Source organism: Nannospalax galili, unplaced genomic scaffold (genome assembly GCF_000622305.1).
Source record: "Nannospalax galili isolate Female #2095 unplaced genomic scaffold, S.galili_v1.0 scaffold25, whole genome shotgun sequence".
Classification (NCBI taxonomy): domain Eukaryota; kingdom Metazoa; phylum Chordata; class Mammalia; order Rodentia; family Spalacidae; genus Nannospalax; species Nannospalax galili.
The window spans coordinates 3,830,188-3,842,844 of NW_008355642.1; the positions used below are offsets into that span (position 1 = coordinate 3,830,188).

At 40.6% G+C, this 12,657-nt stretch overlaps 1 protein-coding gene across 1 annotated transcript in view; it reads right to left on the reverse strand.

Annotated features, from left to right (window-relative positions):
• The window catches only part of Atg4a (autophagy related 4A cysteine peptidase), a 75,239-nt gene that overhangs the window by 29,939 nt on the left and 32,643 nt on the right, over positions 1-12,657 (reverse strand). Inside the window, exon 2 of the mRNA XM_008852965.2 lies at positions 4,633-4,743. Within this exon, the coding sequence (XP_008851187.1) occupies positions 4,633-4,743 (111 nt within the window). The remainder of the gene's footprint in view (positions 1-4,632; positions 4,744-12,657) is intronic.

The window sequence follows — 12,657 nt, forward strand, 5'->3', positions numbered from 1 at the left end:
TGCAGAAATTTTTTAAAAAAGAGTTCTTTTGGGGGTTGGAGTGATGGCTCAGTGGTTAAGAGCACTGAATGCCCTGGAAGAGGATCCAGGTTCAAATCCCAGCACCCACATGGCGACTAGCAACCATCCATAACTCCAGTTCTGACTTCCACGGGCACTGCACAACACAGACACACTCACACGCATGCAAGCAATATGCTCATACACATAAAATAAAAATAATAAATTTTTTTTTAAGAAAGAATTTTTTTCTGGAGCTAGAGAGATGGCTCAGTGGTTAAGAGCACTGAATGCTCTGGAAGAAGACCCAGGCCCAATTGCCAGTACCAACATGGCAGCTGAAAAGCATCTGTAATTCCATTTCCAGGGGCTCCAATGCCCTCTTCAGAACTCTGTAGGCACTGCATGACATAGGTGCACTTACATACACACAAGCAGGCAATAAATTCATACACATAATTTTTTTAATGTTCTTTTTCTGGGGCTGCAGAGATGGCTTAGCAGTTAAGAACACTTACTGCTCTTCCAGAGGACCTGGATTTGGGTCCCAGTACCCACATGGCAGCTGACAACCATCTGTAACTCCAGTTCCAGGGGAACCGAGGCCCTCTTCTTGGTTTCTGAGGATACTGCATGCATGTGGATCACATACATACATGCAGGAAAAACATTCATACACATAAAATAAATTTATTTTAAAAGTTATTTTTCTTTACCGTTTCTTTCCTTTTTTTCTTGCTTTCTTTCTTTCTTTATCTATTTTTTGAGACAGGGTCTCATATATCCTAGGCTGGCCTCAAATTTGTTATGTAGCTGAGGATGACCTTGAATTTCTAATCCCACTGCCTTTATTTCTCCCATGTTCTCACTTATAAGTGAATCTTAGTGTTGAATATTTAGATTTGTGTATTTAATTTGGAGTGCTTGTTTAATCCAGGAAACTAGAAAGGGGACATTTTGGCAGGGAGAAGGTGATATGAAGGGGAAAAGGGAAATGATAGGGGAGGGAGGTTTAACGGGGGGAAGGATAAAAAATATGGCAGAGTTGGGGACTTGGGAAGAGATAACTAACACTAAGAATGTTTGAAAAATTCATATGTAAACCTACTATTTTATAAAGTTTATATATATTTATATGAATATAGTCATATAAAAGAGTTTAATTGCAGTTACCCTACACAGGTGCTTATACTTATCCCAGAAACCAGAGATTGACAAATAAAAGCCCATTGCGAGGTGTGGGATACGTCTCCTCAAGTTGTTGGTCAGAGGTATCCTAGGGACCCCTCAAACAACACAGGTTATTGCCACTGCTCTTGATTGTCCACCAGAACTTTATGATAAGACCCTATTAGTGAAGACATTGTACATATTGATCACAGGAAAACATGTTATACTGTTGAGGAGACTTCATCTCTGCTGGTTAGCTCTCATAGTACTGGAAGATGCCATGTAGGCTGCTGGGGGAAAAAGCCATCAAGAATTTTACCCAGTAGTGAACATTCTGAACTGCAATAATAACCAGCAATGGCAGTATATATCTATGGGTGCAACAGTGGTACGAATGTTATGGTAGTAACTAACTACTGTATGACTGGATTTAAGGCCTGTTTCACTGACGGAAACACATGTTCAGTACTGTAAATCTGGCCAAGAAACCACAGTTAGAGAGCGCATAGGCACCAGGGTAAACCTACTACTACTATTTTACTAAATGGACATAGTATCAAACTGCCCTCTAAATTCATATCTCTCATATCCCCCCTTATGATTATTCTTCCTTCTCCTTGCCAAAATGTTCTTAGTGCAGTTCTCACAACTCACTAGAGATGTTTCTTTGTGCAGTGGATGGAGGTTAACACAAAAACTTAAAACTTGTCAAAGTGCAGAGAATAAGTGTCAGCTCTGCCACAAATGGGACATATATACTACATCCCCTCCCTAAGGTTCAGGAACCATCTTGGAAGAGGGAGCAGAAAGACTGCAAGAGCCAGAGGTTGGGGAGCATTGCTATAAAACAATGTCTTCTGGACATAATAGGACTGTTATACTCATGAACTCACAATAGCTGGGGTTGTCTGCAGAAGGCCTGCACAAGATCAAGTCAATCAACATTTTACCATGAAGTGAGAAAGGATTCATGAGCGGCCACCGCTGAGAAGCTATGGAAAGTTGATGGCTTCTGGGCAAAGGAGAGTAGGTAGGTTGACCATGCTCCAGTGGATAGTCCCACACCCAGGGGTATATGGGCAGCACAAACTGGACTTGGTATGTTATTAAAAAAATAAAGAGGACATGAAGTAAGGGGGTAGGGAGATGGAGGTGGATCTGGGAGGAGTGAGGAGTAGGAGTGGGGATTCAATATGACCAAAATGCTTTGTATGAAACTCTCAAGGAATTACTAAAAATATTTTTAAACAATTGCTATTTTTTTTTCTTTTTGACTTATTTTTTTCCTTTATTTACTTATTTGTTTTTTGAGATAGAGTCTCATATATCCTAGGCTGGCCTAAAACTTGCTATGTAGCTGACAATGTCCTTGATTGTCTGATCCTACTGCCTCCATCTCTTCAGTACACCCAGTTTATGCCATGCTTGGGATTGAAACCAGAACTTCATACATGCTATACAAACAGTCTACCAACTGATCTACAGCCTCAGCCCAAGAGTAATATTCTGCTAGGCATGGGAGTACATTCCTGTAATCCTAGCACTCAAGAGCCTGAGGCAGGGGAATTGCACATTAACAGCCAGTGTAGGGGAGAGGGAGAGGGAGAGGGAGAGGGAGAGGAGAGAGAGAGAACCTTAGTTCGAACTCTGACTCTGCCACTTACGAGGAGAGAGAGAGAGAACCTTAGTTCGAACTCTGACTCTGCCACTTACGAGTTGTGTATATAAACTTATTACTCAACTTTTCTGAATGTTCATTTTCTCATCTGCAAAATGAGGATTAGAAATGCCTACTTCATTGAGGAACTGTATTTGACAAGATTTATATATATATGTATATATATGTATATAAAGTGTATATATATATGTGTGTGTGTATGGAAGATATATAACATGAATTTTATATGAAACACAAGGATTACTGTGAGTTTGAAGTTACCCTGGTCTCCATAATGAATTCCATAGCTTTACAATCTTCTACTACAGGGTAAAACCCTTTCTCAAAAAGTAGCATCTTGGGGAGGGAACATTTGCAAACTTAGTATTTGAATAAGGATGTATGTGACACCCTGGTAATCGTGCTGTCTGGAAAGTAGGACTAAGAGGTCCTCTCCAGTTCCTTCATTTAGAGTACTAGAGAAGGAAGGTAAGATTCAGAAAGAGAAAGCTACTTACTTACCTGAGTTTAAAGAGTCTAAACACACAGAGTCTCCCTAACAGCTATCTCCATGCTCTCCCCACTGTTCACAATTCTCCAGTGGAAATAATGAAGTCTGACTCAGTAGGAGGGGCAAGGCCTAACTTCTCCTGCCTTTTGATTAGCTTCTTCCCATTCCTTATTCCATGCTAGGGTCTCTGATGAGAATCTATCCTCAGAAAATATCAAATCTCTGAGCTGCCTCTTTCCACACCTCAGGCTTTATCTAGGTGCTGAGCCATTAGCATTTTCAGAGCAATAAATCCTCCCCAGTCTATAAGAATGTGGTTGTAAGGGGGAAAATCAAGTGTCATTTCCATATAGCTTCAAAGAGCTAAAAGCTCTATACAAAACCAGAACAGGGCTAGAGAGATGGCTCAGCAGTTAGGAGGACCCTAGCTCCCAGCCCCCATGTGGCAGCTCACAACCACCTGTTAACTCCAGTTCAGTGGGGTTCTGCCACACTCTTCTGTTCTGCATGGGTACTGCATGCACATGTATGCAAAACACTATGTATATGAAATAAAAATAAATAAATCTTGGGGCTGGAGAGACGGCTCAGTGGTTAAGAGCACCAGCTGCTCTTATAGAGAACCCAGTTTCAGATTCCAGCACCCACACGGTGGCTAACAACCGGCCATAATTCCTGTTCCAGGGGATCCAACACCCTCTTCTGACTTCTACGGACATTTTGGCAATATACTCATATGCATAAAATAAAATGATAAAAATTAAATCTTAAAAAAGAATAAACTAAGACAATACAATCATCAATAAAAGATCTAAAACTTAAGATTTCCTGTGTCTGATATTGTTTTTGACATTCATGGTTTATTTAGAAGTCCCTGAGTGTTTTTTTCTAGAAGCACAAACTTGTGAGGGGAATGAGAAAGAAATAGCTCAGTGACCAATGACTAAATACTGTTTAGCAATACTAGAAATGAGTGCCTGCTTTTGAAAACCAAGTCTTCTGAAATTGGAGGGGGATTTTCTTTACAGAAAATAAAAATATATTACTTTTGAAAATTGTACAAAAAAAACATATCATGTGAACACCCTGTTAGGGCCTCTCAGGGCCTTGGAAGGGATCTATAAAACAAGTAAGGGAACTGAGGCTTAAACATCATTTGCTACCCAGTAATCTGTCTTGGAGTAGTATTAATCCTTATCAAGATGATGTTCTGTCAGCCCAAGGAGGAAAAAGAAAATACCTTAAGCTCACACATGAGCTGGGTTGTCTCAGATCAGTGGCTACCAAACCTTACCCGTTTTAAGAAGATGTTGCTTCCCCAGGATCCATACCAGCTCATCTGTATCTGGGAACTCCTCTAAGTAGTCAGTGAAAATAGTAATCTGGTTTTCATACTTGGACAGAACTGAAAGAAAATGAAGAAACATAAGCATAATATAATAGATGGGGCTTACGTCTGTGATTTGCTTACTATTACCTTTGCCCATAAAGTAAAAGGCCATCAGCTTGAATCTAATAGAAATAAATTATTTTTCATGAGGAACAAAGACAACCATCCAAATCCTTTACTAGAAAGATTTTTTTTCTTCACATCTCTTGTGTGTGTGTGTGTGTGTGTGTATGTGTGTGTGTGTGTGTGTTTATTAGCATGTCGCTATCCATGTGTGTACATGTGTATGTACATGTGTAGGTCAGAGGTTGATGTCAGGTGTCTTCTCAATTAATTCTCTACCTTTTTTGGTTTTTTGAGACAGGGTCTCTCACTGAACCTGAAACTCATGGATTCAGCTAGACTGGCTAGCCAGCCAGCACCTGTCTCCACCTCCCCAGTGCTGGTATTATAGGCACACATCCCTGTACCCAGATTTTTAAAGAGAGTGATAGATATCAAACTCAATTCCTCATGCTTTCCCAGCAAGGATTTTTCCCATCTCCCTAGCCCCTGACATTTCTTTTGACCTTTTTCTCATGGTTCTATTCAAAACAAACTCTGGAAAACCATTTACCTACAATTACTTTAAAGCCCTTTCCCCTCATGGAGCCTTCATTGTCAACAACCACTTATCTAGCTTCTCCCCACAGGAGTAGGTCAATGCTAGACAGTAATATCAGCATACCTGAGATCTGCCTATTCACTGGGAGTACCATAAGGATTGTATGGTGAGGTTTCTAGCAATCAGTCCCTTGGGAGCGGTTGTCACAAACCTGAAGAATGCACAACTGAGAAAATCATAATGTCATAGCTTGATGACAAGACATTTTTACAGTATTTTTACTTGCTGGTTTATTTACATACGGCTTCTACAAAGAAGGCTCTTGAGGCTGATTATAAAAAATAACTTATTATTTGGGTTCACAAATGACTATTATGGTGTTACGGTGCAATAAGAACTATATTTTTGCTTTCTGTCCCTGTTTTCTGGCACACAGCTCTAAAACCCTTGTCATTTCCTGAGCGCTAGGATGCCAGTGTATCTTTTGTTCTAGTATTTGGTCTTTGACCCTAGTTTCAGACACAGAGCTCCAAATCTCTTGGAATTTCCTGGGTGATAAGAGTACCTTTTGTTCTAATGAGGCCATTCTTGGTGGGCTCTCAGATGGGGGCTGGTCACCAGAAAGACTAAAGGATGATTAAAAGCTTGGAGGTTTCATCCCCTTATCCAGGAAATACAGAGAGGCTAGAGACTGAGTTAAAAATAGCTCATACCTACAAGATGACGCTTCCATAAAAAATTCCTGAGTTTCAGGGTTTGGAGAGCTTTGGAGGTACTGAACATTTAAAGGTGCCTGCAGAGGGAACAGAAGCTTCTCTCACTCCCCTCCCTCATGATCCACACATCTCTTCCATCTGGCTGTTTATCTGCATCCTTTGCAATATCTTTTATAATAAATGGGAAAATTTCAGTAAAGTACTTCCCTGAGCTCTGTGAGCCAACCTTGAAAATTATTGAACTGGGGGGGGGGTGTCCAGGAGCCAATGATCATAATGGTCATAAAACTGTACCTAATAGCCAGTTGGTCAAAAGCAGAGGTCACAACCTGGGGCTTACAACTAACTGGTATCTCATGTGTGAACAATCATGTGAGGCTGAAACTTTAACCTAACTCCAGGTAGGTACTTAAAAATACAGTTAGATCATAGGATACACTATTGGTGTCTGCTAAAGAACTGGTATGTTAAGAACCCACTCCCTTTCGACACATCTGATGTCAAAGGTATTGAGAGGTGTGAGTAGCAAAAGCAAGTTTTCCAATCTCCTACAGCTATAGCTATCTCCCAAAATAAGTAGCCAAGTATAAAACTAAATCTCATTAATTCTTGGCTACACTTTCGGAACTTACAACTCTGCAATATGAGATGAGTTCAAATTCACAATTACTTTTGAGGAAGGAACAGGTCTGCTAAAAAATTATAGACTGACTAGTGAAGTGGTCCTACCTCCAAGTTATTTCTAAATAATTTTTCCTGAAGAAATTAGTATAAGTAGTAAATAGGTTTCTAAAGATTTTAGGGTTATTTCTTCAGAGGGGGGAATGTTAGAGTAGCAAAAAGCCCCATTAAAAAAAGAAGAAAGAGTACATGAAGTTATCAGAAAAAAGTGATGGGGCGATATGGGAGGAGTTGGAGGGGAGGGAGTGGGCATGGATTTGAGCAAAACACCATACATGCATGCATGAAATTCTCAATAAATTATTTTTTTTAAAGGTTCTAAGCTAGGCTTCCAAATTCTATAATTCTATAATTACATCGACAGTTTATTTCAAAATTAATGGTGCTCTTTATATGAGAAAATGCATTGCAAGTTCAAAGCCAAGACATCCAATGCACACCATTTCTGAGCTTTTGAAAGCTCCCTAGCCCCTTTCAGGGAGGGAGCTCAGAGAGAACAGGGACCCTTTTGTGTAGCCACCAATAGTTGCAGGGACTCTCCCAAAGTAGTCCCTAAGCATCCTATGCCTGTAATTTCCTGTGTGAATGGCATTGTGGGATATTTAACTCATTTGAAAGGCCAGATTGTTTTGTTTTCTAAATCAGAAGCATGCTGTTTTGATAGAAATAAATGTTCCTAAATATAAAGGAGTCCTTTCCAATAATGAAAGCAGGTACATCTGCTTTCAAATATTTTCTGGGAAATTGAAGTTACAATCAATGCAAATACTTTTAGAAACAGTGAACAAGAATTATTTTCTTGAAACATATTACAGAATTCGAGTCTTATAGGAATTTATGCAGCCTTTCTTCATAGATTTGTTTTGGTTACTAAGATTACAGTCTCTGCAGTGCTTCAAACCTAAAGATGTTAGAAGTAAAAGTAATCTCGTTCCCCAAGGAACAGTCTGCCAAGGAACTTATGCCCTCTTAACCTCTCTGCTTCTGGCCTGAGGCCCTGGCCCACACACAGAAATACCAGGCTAAAAATGATCATTCAGGTCAAGCCATCCCCAAGATGTGGTGGTTGATAGAGGCAGGGTAAAACATACTGTGTACCTCTCTACCACACTCTCTACCCATCACAGGCAGGAGAAACCAAATAAAAATGAGCATCCAATCTTGTCCATATAAAGAAAAAAGAAAAAAATTCAAAGTAGCTTGAAAGGATTGTGGGAAAAGGGCAGCCTCTCTGGCACCCTGGGAGGGATGAGAACAGGTGGCAACAGATCAATATACAACATGTATGCATATAAGCCTTAGATCTTTTTTTAGTACTAGTCAAAGAAAATGATTTCTCTATTGCCAACCCTGTCTCAATGAGTCATTGCCCAGCTATCTGGTCCATTTAGTAGAGCCCTTTAAAGTCTGTGACAACTGCCCTGCTTCATTTGTGATAGCTCTGAGCAAAATGGTAGCCAAAGAATTTGACCCTGGCTCCTCATCCATTCTCAGGCTGAGTTAAGCCAGCAAGGTCATTACAGCCTCTATTCTCCTCCATTTCTCGTATTAGAAGATAGACTCCCAAAGTGCAGTGTGTCTGTCCTTAATAAGCACTGTATATAAAAACTGCATGTGTAGAACCAAGGGAAGCCAGAACAGAAGGTGAGATTTTTGGAATCAAAGAGGAGTGGCATGGGCTTATGATCTATAAGGGTGTCTGGGAAAGAACAGGAAGTCCAACAGCAAGAGAACTCCGACAGGTGACAAACCTGTACGGAAATAAGATCTCAGTTTCAACACAATTATTTCTGATTAATAGCAAACTCTTTTCCCCCCAAAGCCAACCCTTTTTAACCACACACACACACACACACACACACACACACACACACACACCCCAAACTATATTTGTCTTGCCTTTCAAATTTAACAAAGCAGGTATCAGCCTGATGAATTCCCTATTCTTTCAGGTTGGCTAAAGGCAGAAATACAAATAAGCAGCCTGGTAGACCAAAAATTAACTATACTAGAGCTAAGGGACAATAAACCACCTTGTTCTGTCTTACTTCAATAATAATTTTTGTACTGAACTCTATTGGGTTAGCTAAGCAGTCACTTAATAATTGAGCCAAGATTTCCTTTAACTCTCACAATCAAAAAGTCTCCCAACCTTGACCAAGGGGCCCTTTGTACATGTTGGGACATGTCTTCGCCACCAGCCAGCCAGGAGATAACTGTAACTTTCATTTTCTACTGCTGTGGATCAAGATCAGTCAGAATGAGAATTTAGAATCCAAGGATTTCCTGAGTGTGCACATAGCCTTGGGAATGCACACAGGCCTATGTATTCTTCTAAATTACCAGAAATATACCCAACCTTTTGAAAGCATCAGGGAATCTTAGCCCTCAGTTTTTCTTTTGAAGCTCTCTCACTAGCTGAAAAGTCATCGGCTGCTTCTCACTAGCTGAAAAGTCATCGGCTGCTTCAGGCAACTGAGAAGTTAATTAGGCCTAATGATTAAAAAAAACCCAGATAAAAGACTTTCTGCAGCCTAGAGTCATGTCAAATACATACAGTCTTCTAAGTAGGGTCTTCTAAGGGACTACCAAACAGATGAGATGAGGACAGTTCTCTCCAACTGAAACTTTAGAGGATTCACAAGCCTTTCCAGTCTCTTAAGTGGATGCTAGGATGTTGGTTTTCTCTGGGATTGCAAGCTGTTGATTTTCAAGGCCATTATAACTACAAACTGCAGAGCCAAAGATGGGAGCAGGGCAAGTGAAAATACCACAACATTCTCTCTTCTTACTAACATGTTGTTGGTTTTCTTGAACAATTGACCTCCAAATTGCTACAAGCCTTTAGCTCATTTTCAGAATTCTGAAGGAGTTGACTCTGACAAATGTTGCAAGTTACTTTTTCTTTCAGTGCTATTAGGAGGGGATCTTCAGAGGTCTCTGCTCTGCCCTTTTTGCTGATGTCTTACTTTTTTCCAGTGGTTGACTACATTTTCTAAGGATTATTTTGGAAAATTGCAAATAAATGAGAAAATTGCCTTGAAAAACCAATTTTTGAGGCAGTTTAACAAAGATACTTGTAAAACAAAGCTTGTAGATAGTTTAGAACTGGTGCTAAAGAAAGAACAGCCACAAGCTCTCTAAAGTGGAATTGAAAAGCCACAAAATCTCAGGGCCAGGAGGGACTTGTGATAGAGGTTAACTTTCCCTTAGGTTCCCCCTTCTGACTGCCGGCCAAGGCTGCTGTTTGCAAATCAGCCTTCTCAGTAATACATCCATATTTAACATACTAAGTCACATCTTCGAAAATGTAATAATCACTGAGGAATACGTTCAGTAATAACTGAATATTCATCCATATTTTATTCCACAAACTTTACAAGGTACCTACTATGTGCTAACCATGACAATAAAACATCAGTGACATACAATCTCAGTCTTCCAAAGGCTTATAATTTATAATGGAAGATAGTTATTGAAACAAATGAGAGCAGGATGCGGAACATATGAAAGGGAGTGGTGTGGAAAGTGGGAAAAGGAAAGGAAACAATCCCGACTGGGACTGAATGAGCCTTTTCAAACTTAAGAAAGGTGGCATCAGAGCTAACCCTTACTGGCTGTTGAGAACAGGCTGTGTCCTGCTCTGTTAGTCCACATTGTGTAAAACAGTGGCTTTCAGGCTGTGCCTTGCCCCGAATGACTCCATTTCACAGCAGCATTTGGCTCCATTTTGAGTACACATGCAGAGTCAGGATGACTCCGTATTTCATTATGCACTTGGACACCACCACATGTCCAGCATCACCTATGAGGCACAGACTGATATTTTTTTTCCTAAAAGTATAAATGTAACACCTATAAACTTATCAAAATAAATTGGGACCATATGAGCACATGAGAATAATAAAACTGCATCAGGAAGACCAGGTCTAAAAATGTGTCAAACACACCGGGCAAAAGACAGGTGCAACACCTGCACCTGGACCCCACAGAGAGGAAGACATCTAACACTGCAACGGCAATGGCCCCCACAGACCTGTCATCTGACCACCTGATCTGTGTGTCAAGGGGGCCAATAGGCAGAGAACACTTGACTGTCCCCAAGGCTTCAGCTCAGCTTGGCGCCCAAAGCTACTCAAATTTCTGTCTGTTAGTCTATGGCTGGATCCAGTCCTACACCTTACCTCTGCAGCTCTACTCAATCCTGCAATCCAGCTCAACCCTGCAACCGTTCAGCTCAGTTCCAGCAGTTCTCCTACTGGGTAACTTATCTAATCACTGAGATGACTCTTTTTGTATCTGTATTGGTTCTCTGCATCAGTCTCCAGGAAGGCCTTTTTGAATTCACTGGACTCTGTTGCAGCTGTTTTAACCCTTCTGTAACCTACATATTATAGTATATAATTATTGTATGATGCATAGTGTGTGATCTGAGATTTAATATTAGTACTTAAGATTGTAATAAAAGAACTTGCATTTGCCAACAGCCAGCTAGGGCTATCAAGGGCAATCATGAGTACTTGGCAAAGTGTAGCAAACAAATTACCAATGTAACTTGTGAATTTATTGTTATTCAATAAATTCTGACTTTGTAGAAAGACACAAACATGTCCATCTATTTCTGGCATAGCACACTCACAACAATGAGATATAAGTGGTAATGGGGAAGGGAGTAACTTCCTGGTTGAGGAAACAGCAAGAGAACTTGGCTAGCAACTGAGTGTGGGGTGGGGCAGGGAAAATTGAGATACACTCAAAAATAACAGTTTTCAGTGTGAGTGATGAGATGGTGGCAGAAAAATACAGGACTGGGCTGGAGGATAAAAAACTTGGTCTACATATACATAACTAAAAGTTACTCGACAAACAACAAAGCCAGACAGGCGATACCTTCAGTCGAGTTGGTGGCTAGGATAGATAAAGGCGCTTCCAGACAGTAACCCAACATACTACTGGAAAAATGAACAGCAGACCCCAATTCTATCCAAAGGAATACTGACAATGGATTGCTGTAGATGAGGAACAGCTGACCCTCCTGGAACAGGAACCTCTGGCTGACTAGATTTACCAGAAGGGCAGACAGGGGGAATGGATGAGGGTGCTGACAACACAGTGGACAGTGACAGGGATGGCAGAGTATGGAGCCTCTAGTGGGAGAGGAAGGCTGTCTATCTGAGGAGTTTGTATTCATGCTCAGAGGCCGAGGAGCTCAGAAGGTGGGCGACTGTGACCAGTGATAGTCATGTATATAGAGATTAGAAATGCATGTGAAAACGTCTCAATGTCAATTGCTTTGGAATGAATTCTTCTGTATGAAAAAAAAATTAAAAAAATAATGATTAAAAAACAATAATTAGTAGATGTAAAAAAAAAAAAAAACTTGGTCTATTCAGAACAGATTAGACTTACAGACATTGGGTGGCAGATTTCAAAAGAGAAGGGGAAGTCTACTTGCACGGGGATTTTGAAGAGAGGCATGATAGATGGCAGGTTGGTTAGGAGGGCCCAGAGAGGCAGGAAAAAAAATCTACAACACCAAAGGTTTGGCACATCCTAGAATGTTCCTCCATCCCCTTCTCCCTGCTTACTTGCTGGTCTGCTCTTCCCTAGTGTCTGCTCACCCCTGCACAGGTCCTGCCTCCTCTTTACTCATCTCCCATCCTGTTCCTTATTTTTCTGACAATCAAGAACTTTGAAAATTTAAGTCTTGGTGACAATTCTTAGCATTTCAAGTAGATTCTCCCATTCCAAACTGCATTGCCTTAAAATCGCGGAATCTGAGTCAACCGGTTATCATCCAGGTGGAGAAGAATGAGACGCTGTTGAACTCACTAGTGCTGGCAGTGGTGGAACACAGGAAGCTATGACTGACAAATTTCAGATCAAGTCAGCAAAGGAAGAACCTTTCTAGTTGGCAAAGGACCACTG